Here is a 19,285-nt window from a genome sequence, read left to right on the forward strand (position 1 = left end):
CAACACATAATTGTTGTGATGAACAAAATAGCAAGTAGATGTATTCCAGGGAGTGGTTTGCTACATTGTCCTTCAATAATAAAAAACAACTTCATGCGGTGTCCCCCCCCCCCCCAGAAAAATCTTATTATATAAAATGTTATTTCGCCCTCTTGTGTCTTTAAAACGTTACTCCATTCGACACCCCGGTCCCAACTGCGCATGAACCGTTCAATGTTTCACTTCCGCCGACAGAATCCCGCTAGACCAATAGGAAGACAGTTTGCTTGCCCTCTGTTGAAGGATTTACTTCCGGGCACACGGTCCACCCGCTCGCTCGTCGAAATCAAAATGTATGAACTGGATATTTTTCCGCGTTTCAAGATAATGCAATAATTTACGACGACTTCTGCTGTTTTAACTATAGATATATATTTTTGTTGTTGTTTGCTCGTGTGCATTTACTTACTACTATCCGTGAAAGAGACTTTTCTTACCGCTGGTTAAAGAAGATGTCTGCGGAAGAGGCGGCAGACAAAACAACCCCGGCGGACGCGAGTGCGGGAGATGGCGGAGACGAGGAAGAAGAGTGGCTCTACGGAGGTAAAAAAGAGGTGTTTACAGTGAATGTAACATTTAGCTATAAGTGGTTCCAGTTATAACTAGTGCCACATGCAACTGCAAGTCGTTAGCACAGGTGCTACCTGATTAGCACAGTAGTTGCTGTCGCTTGGCTCGTTTGCATTTGATCTTCTGAACCAATAAACGTGGCTAGTTAGCCTATGTAAGTTTATTTAACTAGGTAACGTTTATATATTGTAATCTATGACTTTATCGTTGACATTTTTACCGTTAGTTAGTTAATGAATGGTCGTTTCCCCTTCTAGATGATGATGAGAGAGCTGATGAAGAAGAGGCCAAACTATCCGCCGCTGTCAGGTGGGTTCCTCGCCCTCCACCCGTTTGTGTATAAATAAGACTTGCTGAGTTGTCTCAACTTTCTCTGTTGTTTTGTCTACAGGATGTGTCTGGATGTGTTGGTGATATTTCAGTCCTCAGTCTGAATGTGTTGATGATATTTCAGTCCTCAGTCTGAATGTGTTGATGATATTTCAGTCCTCAGTCTGAATGTGTTGGTGATATTTCAGTCCCCAGTCTGAATGTGTTGATGATATTTCAGTCCTCAGTCTGAATGTGTTGGTGATATTTCAGTCCTCAGTCTGAATGTGTTGATGATATTTCAGTCCTCAGTCTGAATGTGTTGATGATATTTCAGTCCTCAGTCTGAATGTGTTGATGATATTTCAGTCCTCAGTCTGAATGTGTTGGTGATATTTCCATCCTCAGTCTGAATGTGTTGGTGATATTTCCATCCTCAGTCTGAATGTGTTGGTGATATTTCCATCCTCAGTCTGAATGTGTTGGTGATATTTCCATCCTCAGTCTGAATGTGTTGGTGATATTTCCAGTCCTCAGTCTGAATGTGTTGGTGATATTTCCATCCTCAGTCTGAATGTGTTGGTGATATTTCAGTCCTCAGTCTGAATGTGTTGGTGATATTTCCATCCTCAGTCTGAATGTGTTGGTGATATTTACGTCCTCAGTGCACCTATTCCTGCTACTGAGTCAGATGAGGCAGCTACTACAGGCAACGGAGTGGAAGCTCAGGTAAGACCTCTTCCCCCTGTGTGTCCCAAATGGCACCCTATTCCCCTATAGGGCACCAAGTTTGACCGAAGTAGTGCACTATATAGGGAATAGGGTGCCATTTGAAACCGAGGGATAGTGTTTCTCCTATCGTTGTCGATGCAAGGCGGTGTGAATTGGGATTTGTGTGTAATTAAGGTCTGGAGTTTCTCCTGGTCAGTTCATGTGGTCTGGAAACACTCCAGGACCTACTGAACAGGAGATGGGTTCTGATCCGGGTTTCTGTCTCTCTCTGTTTGTTTTTCTCTCCTCCCCCTTCTCTCTCTTTCCCTCCCTCTTTTTTCCATCTCTCTCCCTATCCCCCTTCCCTCTCTTTCCCTCTCCATCCCCCCTTTCTCTCCTCCCCCTTCTCTCTCATTCCCTCCCTCTTTTTCCATCTCTCTCCCTATCCCCCTTCCTCTCTTTCCCCATCCATCCCCCCTCTCTCTCCTCCCCCTCTCTCTTTCTCAGGAGAAGGAGCCAGGAGATGATGAAGACAGTGATAGCGACAGCGACGATGATGACGATGATGTTCGTGTCACCATCGGAGACATCAAGACCGGAGCCCCGCAGTACACGTGCGTGTCTTTAAAGTAGAGGTCCCCACAGTACACGTGCGTGTCTTTTAGAGGTCCCCGCAGTACACGTGCGTGTCTTTAAATAGAGGTCCCCACAGTACACGTGCGTGTCTTTAAAGTAGAGGTCCCCACAGTACACGTGCGTGTCTTTAAAGTAGAGGTCCCCACAGTACACGTGCGTGTCTTTAAAGTAGAGGTCCCCACAGTACACGTGCGTGTCTTTAAAGTAGAGGTCCCCACAGTACACGTGCGTGTCTTTAAAGTAGAGGTCCCCGCAGTACACGTGCGTGTCTTTAAAGTAGAGGTCCCCGCAGTACACGTGCGTGTCTTTAAAGTAGAGGTCCCCGCAGTACACGTGCGTGTCTTTAAAGTAGAGGTCCCCGCAGTACACGTGCGTGTCTTTAAAGTAGAGGTCCCCGCAGTACACGTGCGTGTCTTTAAAGTAGAGGTCCCCGCAGTACACGTGCGTGTCTTTAAAGTAGAGGTCCCCACAGTACACGTGCGTGTCTTTAAAGTAGAGGTCCCCGCAGTACACGTGCGTGTCTTTAAAGTAGAGGTCCCCGCAGTACACGTGCGTGTCTTTAAAGTAGAGGTCCCCGCAGTACACGTGCGTGTCTTTAAAGTAGAGGTCCCCACAGTACACGTGCGTGTCTTTAAAGTAGAGGTCCCCGCAGTACACGTGCGTGTCTTTAAAGTAGAGGTCCCCGCAGTACACGTGCGTGTCTTTAAAGTAGAGGTCCCCGCAGTACACGTGCGTGTCTTTAAAGTAGAGGTCCCCGCAGTACACGTGCGTGTCTTTAAAGTAGAGGTCCCCGCAGTACACGTGCGTGTCTTTAAAGTAGAGGTCCCCGCAGTACACGTGCGTGTCTTTAAAGTAGAGGTCCCCGCAGTACACGTGCGTGTCTTTAAAGTAGAGGTCCCCACAGTACACGTGCGTGTCTTTAAAGTAGAGGTCCCCACAGTACACGTGCGTGTCTTTAAAGTAGAGGTCCCCACAGTACACGTGCGTGTCTTTAAAGTAGAGGTCCCCACAGTACACGTGCGTGTCTTTAAAGTAGAGGTCCCCACAGTACACGTGCGCGTCTTTAAAGTAGAGGTCGAACCGATTATGGTTTTTCAACGCCGATACCGATTATTGGAGAACCAAAAAAAGCCGATACGATTATTGGAGAACCACAAAAAAAAAGCCGATACCGATTAATCGGCCGATTTGTATATATGTATTTGTAATAATGACAATTATAAGTAAGGTCCCCGAATGAACACTTTTATTTTAACTTAATATAATACATAAATAAAAAATCCATTTAGTCTCAAATAAATAATCAAACGTGTTCAATTTGGTTTAAATAATGCAAAAACAAAGTGTTCGAGAAGAAAGTAAAAGTGCAATATGTGCCATGTAAAAAAAGCTAACGTTTCAGTTCCTTGCTCAGAACATGAGAACATATGAAAGCTGGTGGTTCCTTTTAACATGAGACTTCAATATTCCCAGTTAAGAAGTTTTAGGTTGTAGTTATTTATAGGTCTATTTCCCTATAGTACCATGCGTGTATTTAAATTAACCTTTGACTATTGCGTGTCTTTAAAGTATGTTCTAAGTATAGGCGTGTCTTTAAAGTAAGAGATGTCCCCCAGTACTACGTGCGTGTTTTAAATAGAGGACGTGCGTGTCTTTAAAGTAGCTTGACAGTCACGTGCGTGTCTTTAACAGCGTGCGTGTCTTAAAGTAGAGGTCCCCACAGTACACTGCGTGTGTAGAGTAAAGTGCTGTTTTAAAGTAGAGGTCCCCACAGTACACGTGCGTGTCTTTAAAGTACCAGGTCCCCAGTCAGACGTGCTCTTTAAAGTAGATCAAATTATGGTTTTTCAATTATCCCGATATATTGGAGAACCAAAAAAAGCCGATACGATTATTGGATGAACCATTAATACCAGGGGTACCGATTAATCCGGGTTGGATGGGATTGTATATATGTTTTGTAATAAACAATTATAACAATACCGAATGAACACTTTTATTTTAACGGTTCATATAATACATAAAAAAAAAATCTATATAGTCTCAAATAAATAATCAAACGTGTTCAATTTGGTTTAAATAATGATAAAAACAAATGTTGGAGAATTTAAACCATGTGTGCAATATGTGCCATGTAAGAAATGTTTCAGTTCCTTGCTCAGAACACAGTTCATATGAAAGCTGGTGTTCCCGTAATGTCTTTAAGCCATCTGACCTTAATATTCCCAGTCTTTAAGAAGGGTTTAGTCAATTACAGTATTGATGAGTCTGAATTCTTTATCTATTTGTATTTCATATACCTTTGACTATTGGTTGTTCTAATAGGCCTTTGTTGTTGTTGACATGTCTGGTTTGTTGTTGTTGTTGTTGACATGTCTGGGTTGTTGTTGACATGTCTGGGTTGTTCTAATTGCCATTTTGCATGTTCTAATATGTGTTCTAATTGTCACCCTATTGGATGTTCTAGTAGGTGTTGTTGACATGTCTGGGTTGTTGGGTTGTTGTTGACATGTCTGGTTTTTTGTTGTTGTTGACATGTCTGGTTTGTTGTTGTTGACATGTCTGGGTTCTTGTTGTAGAACGTATGGCGTGGCTCCTGTTAACCTGAACATAAAGACAGCGGGAGCCAGACCCTATGGAACAGGTACTGTAGTGTTCTGTTCTTCACCTGTTCTATGCACTTTACACAGGCCGACATGGAGTGGGAAATGTGTAGTACAGGCTAATAGAGGTGTCCATTCCCACCGCCATAGGTGTCCATTCCCACCGCCATAGGTGTCCATTCCACGCCATATTGTGTCCATTCCCATGTTCCATAGGTGTCCATTCCCACCACCATAGGTGTCCATTCCCACCAATCTCGGGATAGGTGTCCATTCCCACCACCATAGGTGTCCAGTCCCACCGTTAAAGTGCTGTTTAAATTCCCACCGCCATAGGTGTCCATTCCCACCACCATAGGTGTCCAGTCCCACCACCATGTCTTGATAGGTGTCCATTCCCACCACCATGTCTTGATAGGTGTCCATTCCCACCACCATAGGTGTCCATTCCCACCTCCATAGGTGTCCATTCCCACCACCATAGGTGTCCATTCCCACCACCATAGGTGTCCATTCCCACCTCCATGTCTTGATAGGTGTCCATTCCCACCACCATGTCTTGATAGGTGTCCATTCCCACCACCATGTCTTGATAGGTGTCCAGTCCCACCACCATAGGTGTCCATTCCCACCACCATGTCTTGATAGGTGTCCAGTCCCACCACCATGTCTTGATAGGTGTCCATTCCCACCACATGTGTTGATAGGTGTCCAGTCCCACCACCATGTCTTGATAGGTGTCCAGTCCCACCACCATGTCTTGATAGGTGTCCATTCCCACCACCATGTCTTGATAGGTGTCCAGTCCCACCACCATGTATTGTAGGTGTCCATTCCCACCACCATGTCTTGATAGGTGTCCAGTCCCACCACCATGTCTTGATAGGTGTCCAGTCCCACCACCATGTCTTGATAGGTGTCCATTCCCACCACCATGTCTTGATAGGTGTCCATTCCCACCACCATGTCTTGATAGGTGTCCATTCACCACCATGTCTTTATAGGTGTCCATTCCCACCACCATGTCTTGATAGGTGTCCAGTCCCACCACCATGTCTTGATAGGTGTCCAGTCCCACCACCATGTCTTGATAGGTGTCCAGTCCCACCACCATGTCTTGATAGGTGTCCATTCCCACCACCATGTCTTGATAGGTGTCCATTCCCACCACCAAAGGTGTCCATTCCCACCACCATGTCTTGATAGGTGTCCATTCCCACCACCATAGGTGTCCATTCCACCACCATGTCTTGATAGATGTCCATTCCCACCACCATGTCTCTAAAGGTGATATTCACCACGTAATGATTAAGCCGATCTGTCCATTATTTTGATAGGTGTTTCTAACCAGCTGATGAGCCTGTCCATTCTGTTGTTGACCACCTGGGTTGTTGTTGACATGTCTGGGTTGTTATTTTCTTGATAGGTGTCCATTCCCACCACCATGTCTTGATAGATGTCCATGTCCCACCATGGAGTTTTTGTTGTGTTGACATCGGGTTTGTTGTTCCATTCTTGTTGAGAAACCCGTGGCTCCTGTTAACCCATTGATAGGTGTCCAGACCCATGGAACAGGTACTGGTGTCCATTCTTCACCATGTTCTTGATAGGTGTCCAGTCCCACCACCATGGGGGTCCAGTCCCAGTACATGTCTTGATAGGTGTCCAGTCCCACCACCATAGGTGTCCAGTCCCACCACCATGTCTTGATAGGTGTCCAGTCCCACCACTATGTCTTGATAGGTGTCCAGTCCCACCACCATGTCTTGATAGGTGTCCAGTCCCACCACCATAGGTGTCCATTCCCACCACCATGTCTTGATAGGTGTCCAGTCCCACCACCATGTCTTGATAGGTGTCCAGTCCCACCACCATGTCTTGATAGGTGTCCAGTCCCACCACCATAGGTGTCCAGTCCCACCACCATGTCTTGATAGGTGTCCAGTCCCACCACCATGTCTTGATAGGTGTCCATTCCCACCACCATAGGTGTCCATTCCCACCACCATGTCTTGATAGGTGTCCATTCCCACCACCATGTCTTGATAGGTGTCCATTCCCACCACCATGTCTTGATAGGTGTCCATTCCCACCACCATGTCTTGATAGGTGTCCAGTCCCACCACCATGTCTTGATAGGTGTCCAGTCCCACCACCTAGGTGTCTGTCTTGATAGGTGTCCAGTCCCACCACCATAGGTGTCCATAGGTGTCCATTCCCACCTCCATAGGTGTCCATTGTCACCATGTCTTGATAGGTGTCCAGTCCCATCACCATGTCTTGATAGGTGTCCAGTCCCATCACCATGTCTTGATAGGTGTCCAGTCCCACCACCATGTCTTGATAGGTGTCCAGTCCCACCACCATAGGTGTCCATTCCCACCTCCATGTCTTGATAGGTGTCCATTCCCACCACCATGTCTTGATAGGTGTCCATTCCCACCACCTTGATAGGTGTCCATTCCCACCACCATGTCTTGATAGGTGTCCATTCCCACCACCATGTCTTGATAGGTGTCCATTCCCACCACCTTGATAGGTGTCCATTCACCACCATGTCCATAGGTGTCCATTCCCACCACCATGTCTTGATAGGTGTCCATTCCCACCACCATGTCTTGATAGGTGTCCATTCCCACCACCATGTCTTGATAGGTGTCCAGTCCCACCACCATGTCTTGATAGGTGTCCATTCCCACCTCCATGTCTTGATAGGTGTCCATTCCCACCACCATGTCTTGGGCAGCTTTGTGGAACTAGATGGTATAAATGTAGATATTGTTGATTAAAATGTTTTGATTGATGTACTAAATTGTCCTTCCGTATATTTTACCGCGGGTAGATATTCTAAATGTTTCCATGTGGTGTTCTGGTTTCTATTCTCTCTCTAGTAGGAAACAAGTTGAAGGGTGTGGATCTGGAGGCCCCAGGAAACATCAATGGAGTCCCAGTAGTGGAGGTGGACATGGAGACGTTCGAGGAGAAACCCTGGAGGAAACCAGGTACGGGTCACTGGGGGCGGGGTCACTGGGGGCGGGGTCACTGGGGGCGGGGTCACTGGGGGCGGGGTTACTGTGGGGACATTAGAGGAGAAACCCTGGAGGAAACCAGGTACAGGTTACTGTGGGCGGGGTTACTGTGGGCGGGGTTACTGTGGGCGGGGTCCTCCACTGTGGGCTAAATCGCTGTGGTGCGGGGTCGCTCGGGGTACCAGCGGGGTCGCTGTGGTGCGGGGTCGCTGTGGTGCGGGGTCGCTGTGGTGCGGGGTCGCTGTGGTGCGGGGTCGCTGTGGGATATTCGAGGAGAAACCCTGGAGGAAACCAGGTACGTGTTACTGTGTCTTCTGACAGAGTGGGGCGGGGTTACGTTTCTGATTGGTCCACTTTTACACTGAGAGGCTTGGTAGGAGTTTGTAAAAATAAACATCTCTGTGTGTCTGTCTGTGTGTCCTGTGTGTCTGTGTGTCTGTCTGTCTGTCTGTGTCTGTCTGTGTGTCTGTCTGTCTGTCTGTCTGTGTGTCTAGGTGCTGACCTGTCTGACTACTTTAACTATGGGTTCAACGAGGACACGTGGAAGGGCTACTGTGACAAACAGAAGAGGCTGAGGATGGGCCTGGAGGTCGTCAACATCTCCTCCACCACCAGCAAAATCACTGTAAGACACAACGTCTCCTCCACTACCAGCTAAATCACTAAGATACAACATCTCCTCCACTACCAGCTAAATCACTGATACAACATCTCCTCCACTACCAGCTAAATCACTGAGATACAACATCTCCTCCACCACCAGCTAAATCACTGATACAACATCTCCTCCACTACCAGCTAAATCATTAAGATACAACATCTCCTCCACTACCAGCTAAATCACTAAGATACAACATCTCCTCCACTACCAGCTAAATCACTAAGATACAACATCTCCTCCACTACCAGCTAAATCACTAAGATACAACATCTCCTCCACTACCAGCTAAATCACTAAGATACAACATCTCCTCCACTACCAGCTAAATCACTGATACAACATCTCCTCCACTACCAGCTAAATCACTGATACAACATCTCCTCCACTACCAGCTAAATCACTAAGATACAACATCTCCTCCACCACCAGCTAAATCACTAAGACAACATCTCCTCCACTACCAGCTAAATCACTGAGATACAACATCTCCTCCACTACCAGCTAAATCACTGAGATACAACATCTCCTCCACTACCAGCTAAATCACTGATACAACATCTCCTCCACTACCAGCTAAATCACTAAGATACAACATCTCCTCCACTACCAGCTAAATCACTAAGATACAACATCTCCTCCACTACCAGCTAAATCACTAAGATACAACATCTCCTCCACTACCAGCTAAATCACTAAGATACAACATCTCCTCCACTACCAGCTAAATCACTAAGATACAACATCTCCTCCACTACCAGCTAAATCACTGATACAACATCTCCTCCACTACCAGCTAAATCACTGATACAACATCTCCTCCACTACCAGCTAAATCACTAAGATACAACATCTCCTCCACTACCAGCTAAATCACTGATACAACATCTCCTCCACTACCAGCTAAATCACTAAGATACAACATCTCCTCCACTACCAGCTAAATCACTAAGATACAACATCTCCTCCACTACCAGCTAAATCACTAAGATACAACATCTCCTCCACTACCAGCTAAATCACTGAGATACAACATCTCCTCCACTACCAGCTAAATCACTAAGATACAACATCTCCTCCACTACCAGCTAAATCACTAAGATACAACATCTCCTCCACTACCAGCTAAATCACTAAGATACAACATCTCCTCCACTACCAGCTAAATCACTGATACAACATCTCCTCCACTACCAGCTAAATCACTAAGATACAACATCTCCTCCACCACCAGCTAAATCACTGATACAACATCTCCTCCACTACCAGCTAAATCACTAAGACACAACATCTCCTCCACCACCAGCTAAATCACTAAGATACAACATCTCCTCCACTACCAGCTAAATCACTAAGATACAACATCTCCTCCACTACCAGCTAAATCACTGATACAACATCTCCTCCACTACCAGCTAAATCACTGTAAGATACAACATCTCCTCCACTACCAGCTAAATCACTGTAAGATACAACATCTCCTCCACTACCAGCTAAATCACTAAGATACAACATCTCCTCCACTACCAGCTAAATCACTAAGATACAACATCTCCTCCACTACCAGCTAAATCACTAAGATACAACATCTCCTCCACTACCAGCTAAATCACTAAGATACAACATCTCCTCCACTACCAGCTAAATCACTAAGATACAACATCTCCTCCACTACCAGCTAAATCACTAAGATACAACATCTCCTCCACTACCAGCTAAATCACTAAGATACAACATCTCCTCCACTACCAGCTAAATCACTAAGATACAACATCTCCTCCACTACCAGCTAAATCACTAAGATACAACATCTCCTCCACTACCAGCTAAATCACTAAGACACAACATCTCCTCCACTACCAGCTAAATCACTGATACAACATCTCCTCCACTACCAGCTAAATCACTAAGATACAACATCTCCTCCACTACCAGCTAAATCACTGATACAACATCTCCTCCACTACCAGCTAAATCACTAAGATACAACATCTCCTCCACTACCAGCTAAATCACTAAGATACAACATCTCCTCCACTACCAGCTAAATCACTAAGACACAACATCTCCTCCACTACCAGCTAAATCACTAAGATACAACATCTCCTCCACTACCAGCTAAATCACTAAGATACAACATCTCCTCCACTACCAGCTAAATCACTAAGATACAACATCTCCTCCACTACCAGCTAAATCACTAAGATACAACATCTCCTCCACTACCAGCTAAATCACTAAGATACAACATCTCCTCCACTACCAGCTAAATCACTAAGATACAACATCTCCTCCACTACCAGCTAAATCACTAAGATACAACATCTCCTCCACTACCAGCTAAATCACTAAGATACAACATCTCCTCCACTACCAGCTAAATCACTAAGATACAACATCTCCTCCACTACCAGCTAAATCACTAAGATACAACATCTCCTCCACTACCAGCTAAATCACTAAGATACAACATCTCCTCCACTACCAGCTAAATCACTAAGATACAACATCTCCTCCACTACCAGCTAAATCACTAAGATACAACATCTCCTCCACTACCAGCTAAATCACTGATACAACATCTCCTCCACTACCAGCTAAATCACTAAGATACAACATCTCCTCCACTACCAGCTAAATCACTGATACAACGTCTCCTCCACTACCAGCTAAATCACTAAGATTCCTTCCTCTCTCTCTCCTCCTCTCACTTCCCTTCCTTCTCTCTGTCTCCTCCTCTCACTTCCCTTCCTTCTCTCTTCTCTCCTCCTCTCACTTCCCTTCCTTCTCTCTCACTCTCTCCTCTCTCACTTCTTCCTTCCTTCTCTCTGTCTCCTCCTCTCACTTCCCTTCTTTGTCTCATTGAATTGCCATATGATAATCAGTGTAAAACAGATAAACCAGAGTTGTTTCAAACCAAGATATCCATTTAAAGAGGTCCTACTACCGTCAAATGGTCAAACCCAAGATGTTATAAACTTAAAGATGTCCCTACTCTACTCCCCTCAGGTTCAGCAGGGCAGGACGGGGAATGAGAAGGAAGTGAGTTTACCCATCCACACGTCCAAACCTGACTTCCCCACTCCAGCCAGCCTCTACAAGTCATCCATGAATATGAACACTACCAGGTAAGAGCTGTACACAGGTCAGATTAATAAGAGCCCTAAGGTTAGCCTAGGACAGGTAGAGATGGTAAGAGCTGTACAGGTCAGATTAATAAGAGCCCTAAGGTTAGCCTAGGACAGGTAGAGATGGTAAGAGCTGTACACAGGTCAGGACAGGTACATATAGGTTAGCCTAGGACAGGTAGAGACGGTAAGAGCTGTACACAGGTCAGGACAGGTACATATAGGTTAGCCTAGGACAGGTAGAGACGGTAAGAGCTGTCCACAGGTCAGGACAGGTAGAGACGGTAAGAGCTGTACACAGGTCAGGACAGGTACATATAGACGGACTGTAAGGTTAGCCAAGGACAGGTAGGGATGGTAAGAGCTGTACACAGGTCAGGACAGGTACATATAGACTGACTGTAAGGTTATCCTAGGACAGGTTCATTGACAGTGAGGTTATCTAGGACAGGTTCATTAGGTTACTAGGACAGGTTCATTGACAGTGAGGTTATCATAGGACAGGTACAGACAGTGAGGTTGTCCTAGGACAGGTTAACAGACAGTAAGGTTAGCCTAGGGCAGGTTTAGAGACCGTAAGGTTAGCCTAGGACAGGTACAGACAGTAAGGTTAGCCTAGGACAGGTAGAGACAGTAAGGTTAGCCTAGGACCGGTACAGACAGTAAGGTTAGCCTAGGACAGGTTAAGAGACAGTGAGTTAGCCTAGGACAGGTTAAGAGACAGTAAGGTTATCCTAGGACAGGTTAAGAGACAGTGAGTTAGCCTAGGACAGGTTAAGAGACAGTGAGTTAGCCTAGGACAGGTTAAGAGACAGTGAGTTAGCCTAGGACAGGTTAACAGACAGTAAGGTTAGCCTAGGACAGGTTAAGAGACAGTGAGTTAGCCTAGGACAGGTACAGACAGTAAGGTTATCCTAGGACAGGTTAAGAGACAGTGAGTTAGCCTAGGACCGGTACAGACAGTAAGGTTAGCCTAGGACAGGTTAAGAGACAGTGAGTTAGCCTAGGACAGGTTAAGAGACAGTGAGTTAGCCTAGGACAGGTTAAGAGACAGTGAGTTAGCCTAGGACAGGTTAGGAGACAGTGAGTTAGCCTAGGACAGGTTAAGAGACAGTGAGTTAGCCTAGGACAGGTTAAGAGACAGTGAGTTAGCCTAGGACAGGTTAAGAGACAGTGAGTTAGCCTAGGACAGGTTAAGAGACAGTGAGTTAGCCTAGGACAGGTTAAGAGACAGTGAGTTAGCCTAGGACAGGTTAAGAGACAGTGAGTTAGCCTAGGACAGGTTAAGAGACAGTGAGTTAGCCTAGGACAGGTTAAGAGACAGTGAGTTAGCCTAGGACAGGTTAAGAGACAGTGAGTTAGCCTAGGACAGGTTAAGAGACAGTGAGTTAGCCTAGGACAGGTTAAGAGACAGTGAGTTAGCCTAGCACAGGTTAAGAGACAGTGAGTTAGCCTAGCACAGGTTAAGAGACAGTGAGTTAGCCTAGGACAGGTTAAGAGACATGAGAGAGACTCATGTATTAGCTCTGGTAGAGGATTTGGCAAAACACGGTCTGGCAGTGGACAGGCAGACAGACAGACAGGCAGACAGACAGGCAGACACAGGCAGGCAGACAGACAGACAGGCAGACAGACAGGCAGACACAGGCAGGCAGACAGACAGACAGGCAGACAGACAGACAAGCTTGCTTCCGTTTTTCTCCTCTCACTGTGCACATGAATGAGTTCCTCTGAGTTCCTCTGAGTGTGTGAGGGGAGGTCTAACTGTGTCTCCCCCCTTCTCCCCCTGATGGTAGGATCTCCCCCCACAGTGGACTGCTCCCCCGTCCAGGACATGTCCTACTATACGTGAGTGGGATGGGGCTTGTTCTCACTACAACACACTGATACATCCATCTACAGTATTCAGTCTTTTCCAGATGCTATTTAAAACACAAAATAAACTCATTTTAATTTCCCTCGGCCGATAAACTGGTGACAAACATCGTAGTTGGGTCGCGTCGTTAGGGCACAACGTGGTAGCCGACAATTGTCACCGCGGCAACGTTAAGTTTAACGGGAGTCGTCACCTTGGCAACAGTAAACACATTTAAATGCAACACGTGTATGCACGTTGTGACTCACGTGTGTGTGATGTCATGTTATAGACATGTAATAAAAGATTCTACATCATGTGTATTAGTGCTGCTGTGTGTTGTCCTTTCTGACTTTAGTGTCCTGTCACTGATCTGTCTGTGGTGGTTAGGTACTTAAATGTCTGTGGTGGTTAGGTATTGATCTGTCTGTTGTGGTTAGGTACTCCGATCTGTCTGTGGTGGTTAGGTACTCCGATCTGTCTGGTGGTTAGGTACCCCGATCTGTCTGGTGGTTAGGTACTGATCTGTCTGGTGGTTAGGTATCTGTCCGATCTGTCTGGTGGTTAGGTACCGATCTGTCTGGTGGTTAGGTACCGATCTGTCTGGTGGTTAGGTACCGATCTGTCTGGTGGTTAGGTACCGATCTGTCTGTGGTGGTTAGGTACCGATCTGTCTGTGGTGGTTAGGTACCCGATCTGTCTGTGGTGGTTAGGTACACCGATCTGTCTGTGGTGGTTAGGTACCGATCTGTCTGTGGTGGTTAGGTACCCGATCTGTCTGTGGTGGTTAGGTACCCCGATCTGTCTGTGGTGGTTAGGTGATCTGTCTGTGGTGGTTAGGTACCCGATCTGTCTGTGGTGGTTAGGTACCGATCTGTCTGGTGGTTAGGTACCCCGATCTGTCTGTGGTGGTTAGGTACCCCGATCTGTCTGTGGGTTGGTTAGGTACCCGATCTGTCTGTGGTGGTTAGGTACCCCGATCTGTCTGTGGTGGTTAGGTACTGATCTGTCTGGTGGTTAGGTACCGATCTGTCTGTGGTGGTTAGGTACCCCGATCTGTCTGTGGTGGTTAGGTACCCCGATCTGTCTGTGGTGGTTAGGTACCCGATCTGTCTGTGGTGGTTAGGTACCCGATCTGTCTGTGGTGGTTAGGTACCCCGATCTGTCTGTGGTGGTTAGGTACCCCGATCTGTCTGTGGTGGTTAGGTACCCCGATCTGTCTGTGGTGGTTAGGTACTGATCTGTCTGTGGTGGTTAGGTACCCCGATCTGTCTGTGGTGGTTAGGTACCCCGATCTGTCTGTGGTGGTTAGGTACCCCGATCTGTCTGTGGTGGTTAGGTACTCCGATCTGTCTGTGGTGGTTAGGTACCCCGATCTGTCTGTGGTGGTTAGGTACCGATCTGTCTGGTGGTTAGGTACTGATCTGTCTGTGGTGGTTAGGTACCGATCTGTCTGGTGGTTAGGTACCGATCTGTCTGTGGTGGTTAGGTACCGATCTGTCTGTGGTGGTTAGGTGATCTGGTGGTTAGGTACCGATCTGTCTGTGGTGGTTAGGTACCGATCTGTCTGTGGTGGTTAGGTACTGATCTGTCTGTGGTGGTTAGGTACCGATCTGTCTGTGGTGGTTAGGTACTGATCTGTCTGGTGGTTAGGTACTGATCTGTCTGTGGTGGTTAGGTACTGATCTGTCTGTGGTGGTTAGGTACCGATCTGTCTGTGGTGGTTAGGTACCCGATCTGTCTGTGGTGTGGTGGTTAGGTACCCCGATCTGTCTGTGGTGGTTAGGTACTGATCTGTCTGTGGTGGTTAGGTACCCCGATCTGTCTGTGGTGGTTAGGTACCCCGATCTGTCTGTGGTGGTTAGGGATCTGTCTGTGGTGGTTAGGTACCCGATCTGTCTGTGGTGGTTAGGTACCCCGATCTGTCTGTGGTGGTTAGGTACCGATCTGTCTGTGGTGGTTAGGTACCGATCTGTCTGTGGTGGTTAGGTACCGATCTGTCTGTGGTGGTTAATGACCGATCTGTCTGTGGTGGTAGGCGGGTAGTCTAGTGGTTAAGAGCGATCTGTCTTGGTGGTGGTAATGACCTGTAGACTGCAGGTAGTCTAGTGGTTAAGAGCTGTTGTCTTGGTGGTTAATGACTGTCTGTAGACTGAGGTAGTCTAGTGGTTAAGATCTGTTGTCTTAGTGGTTAATGACGATCTGTAGACTGCAGGTAGAGGTGGTTAAGAGCGATCTGTCTGTGGTGGTTAGGGATTGTCTGTGGTGGTTAATGACCCGATCTAGACTGGTGGTTAGGTAGATCTGTCTGTAGTGGTTAGGTACCGATCTGTCTGTGGTGGTTAGGTACCGATCTGTCTGTGGTGGGACCGATCTGTCTGTGGTGGTTAGGTACCGATCTGCCAACTGAGGTGGTTAAACATCTGTCTTGGCCAAAGGCCGTCTGTCTGTGGTGGTTAGGTACTTCCTGTTGTGGTGGAGGTAGATCTGTCTGGTGAGTGACTCACGTCTGTGTTCAGGAAGACTGTCTGTGGTGGTTAGACGATCTGATTGGAGGTTAGGGACCGATCCATCAGCAGAGTGGAGGGATCTGTCTGTGGTGGTTAGGACACATCCTGGTGGTTAAACAACATCTGTCTGTGGTGGTTAGGTACCCACGATCTGTCTGTGGTGGTTACACACACACATCTGTCTGTGGTGGTTAGGTACACGATCTGTCACACACACACACACACACGATCTGTCTGTGGTGGTTACACACCGATCTGTCTGTGGTGGTTAGGTACCGATCTGTCTGTGGTGGTTAGGTACCGATCTGTCTGTGGTGACACACCCACATCTGTCTGTGGTGAGGTGGTTACACACCACACGATCTGTCTGTGGTGGTTACACACACACACGATCTGTCACACACACACTGGAAGGAAACACACACACACACACGATCTGTCTGTGGTGGTTACACACACCACGATCTGTCACACACACACACACACACACCTGGAAGGACTGTCACACACACACACACACCACGATCTGTCACACACACACACACACACACGACTGTCTGTGGTGGTTAGGTACAACATCTGTCACACACACACACAACTGTGGTGGAAACAACATCTGTCTGTGGTGGTTAGGTGGATCTGTCTGTGGTGGTTACACACACGATCTGTCACACACACACACATCTGTCTGTGGTGGTTAGGTACACACACATCTGTCACACACACATCTGTCTGTGGTGGTTACACACACACATCTGTCTGTGGTGGTTACACACATCTGTCTGTGGTGGTTAGGTACCCACGATCTGTCTGTGGTGGTTAGGTACCCCGATCTGTCTGTGGTGGTTAGGTACCCTGATCTGTCTGTGGTGGTTAGGTACCTGGAGGGATCTGTCTGTGGTATTTAGAAGTTGTTCTTAATGTTTTGTAAACTCAGTGTATATTATGTGAACTAAACAGAAAAAAATATCTATTATTAATTTAAATAAAATAATGAGTCTGTCATTGTGGTCCAAAACGATCTGTCTGTGGTTAAAAAACATAAATATCGATCTGTCTGTTTAAATCTTCCAGGAACTCATCATCTTTCATTTCTGAGGAAAACAGTCCCTGCTGTTATGAAAACCTTATGTTGGTTAGAGTCACATTTTGTTTATTTAGTCTTTTCAACAGGTTTTTAGGTACTGACTTTCTGGGCCTGGCTGTGTATAGTTGGTAGACAACACAGACGTAAACACATGTTAATGACATGACCTACATAGAAGTCCATGTTACCCATTCTGTTGGCTGTTGAATCACATAGACCGGTAGTCTGATTTAAGGCGTTTCTTCGTTAATCGTAGGTGATTTAGTGGTTAAACGTTGTCTTGGTGGTTGAGCAAAGACTCCAACAAGATGCCCCCTTGGTCTTCCCCGAGTAGACTGCCCCCCCCCAGTGGTTAACATCCCTCCTCCCCCATTCCTTCCCCCTCCTCCCAGAGCCAACCAGGCTCCCATCTCATCCCCACCAAGTAAGTCTGACAGCTTCCTCACTTTGTCATTCTGTCTGCTCTGACTCTCGTCTGTGTTCAGGAAGACCAGTGGTACGATCGACTGATTGGAGGAGGGACTGCTACCATCAGCAGAGTGTCTGGTCTCAGTATCTGACACAACCTGGGAAACAACATCCAGGTATATATCTGTCTCTCTATCTGTCTCTCATCTGTCTCTCACTCTGTCTCACACATCTGTCTCTCACACACTGTCTCTCACATCTGTCTCTCATCTGTCTCTCACATCTGTCTCACTCTCTGTCTCTCACATCTGTCTCACTCTGTCTCTCTCTGTCTCTCTCTGTCTCTCTGTCTCTGTCTCTGTCTCTCTCTCTGTCTCTCACCTGTCTCACACACTCTGTCTCTCTCTCTCTCTCTCTCTCTGTCTCACACACTGTCTGTCACACACACTGTCTCTCTCTCTGTCTCTCACTCTGTCACTCTATTTGTCTGTTCTTCTGTTTTGTAAACTCTGTATATTATCTGAACTCTCTCTATCTATTAATTTAAATAAAATCTGTCTCTCTGACGTCTCTCATCTCGTCCAAAACGTCAGTTAAAAAACATAAATATCTGTCTTTTAAATCTTCCAGGAACTCATCATCTTTCATTTCTTGAGGAAAACAGTCCCTGCTGTTCTGTCTATGTTCGCCTCAGAGTCACATTTTAGTTTTATTTGTCTTTTCTCTCTTTTTAACTGACTTTTTAGCCTGTCTCGTAGTAATACTGGTGTCGGGACAACACTACACGAACACATGAAATGACATGACCTACATGAAGTCCATGTACCCATTCTGTTGGCTGTTGAATCACATACCCTCTGTCTCCTTTCTGTCTTCTCGTAGGTGATTTGAACACTTCGTCGGACGCTGAGCAAAACTCCAACAAGATGCCCCCTTCTTCCCCCGGCCCCTCTCCCCCAAACATTTTCCTCCCCCATTCCTTCCCCCTCCTCCCAATGTCAGCCAGGCTCCCCCTCTCATCCCCCCACCAAGTAAGTCTACACCTCTCTCACTTTTGTCATTCTGTCTGCATCTGTATCTGTCCCTCTCAGTCCTGTCTCAGTATCTGTCTCAATCTGTCTCAGTATCTCACTATTACTACACCACTCTCTCATTCTGATGTCTCTCTGCATCTGTAAGTCTCACATATCTGGTATATCTGTCTCAGGTCTTTTATCTGTCTCAATCTGTTCTCAGTAGAATGTGTCAGTGTGGTGATGTCATAATGTGGTATAGACTCAACAGGTAGAATGTATCAGTGTGGTGATGTCTCTGTCTAATGTGGTATAGTCTCAACAGGTAGAATGTATCAGTGTGGTGATGTCATAGTCATAATGTGGTATAGACTCAACAGGTAGAATGTCTCAGTGTGGTGATGTCATAATGTGGTATAGAGTCTCTCAGGTCTGTCTCTGTCAGTGTGGTGATGTCTCTCCTGCTTTAGTCTCTTTCCCTCTAACTTTCTCTCCCTTTTATATATTTGTATACTCACCCAGTTTAGAATTTATCAGTGTGAATTTGCTAACAATTGTTTTTTTTATTTGTTAGATAATGTGGAATACAGGTAGAATGTATCAGTGTGGTGATGTCAACTATAATGTATTATAGACTCAACAGGTAGAATGTTCAGTGTGGTGATGTCACATAGTGGTATACTATACAGGTTTTATCTGTCTCAACAGGTTAGAATGTATCAGTGTGTG

The 19,285-nt window shown here is 46.3% G+C and overlaps 1 protein-coding gene across 1 annotated transcript; it reads left to right on the top strand.

Moving 5' to 3' along the window:
* The first annotated feature begins 266 nt into the window (after positions 1-266).
* Positions 267-17,695, top strand: LOC124027339 (pre-mRNA 3'-end-processing factor FIP1-like). Its single transcript, XM_046339788.1, has 10 exons — positions 267-582; positions 867-918; positions 1,584-1,647; positions 2,137-2,243; positions 4,845-4,909; positions 7,763-7,870; positions 8,392-8,522; positions 11,565-11,683; positions 13,480-13,531; positions 17,621-17,695. Exons 1-10 carry the CDS (start codon positions 492-494, stop codon positions 17,693-17,695), a joined length of 864 nt encoding a protein of 287 aa, XP_046195744.1. The 5' UTR covers positions 267-491.
* Positions 17,696-19,285: the final 1,590 nt, after the last annotated feature.

This window comes from Oncorhynchus gorbuscha, unplaced genomic scaffold (assembly GCF_021184085.1).
Source record: "Oncorhynchus gorbuscha isolate QuinsamMale2020 ecotype Even-year unplaced genomic scaffold, OgorEven_v1.0 Un_scaffold_3111, whole genome shotgun sequence".
Lineage (NCBI taxonomy): Eukaryota > Metazoa > Chordata > Actinopteri > Salmoniformes > Salmonidae > Oncorhynchus > Oncorhynchus gorbuscha.

Excerpts from the sequence above, each read along its gene's own strand:
- LOC124027339 (XM_046339788.1), top strand. The coding sequence starts at position 492 with ATGTCTGCGGAAGAGGCGGCAGACAAAACAACCCCGGCGGACGCGAGT. Across the intron at positions 583-866 it reads AGAAGAGTGGCTCTACGGAG|ATGATGATGAGAGAGCTGAT; the intron begins GTAAAAAAGAGG and ends TTCCCCTTCTAG. Across the intron at positions 1,648-2,136 it reads GCAACGGAGTGGAAGCTCAG|GAGAAGGAGCCAGGAGATGA; the intron begins GTAAGACCTCTT and ends TCTCTTTCTCAG.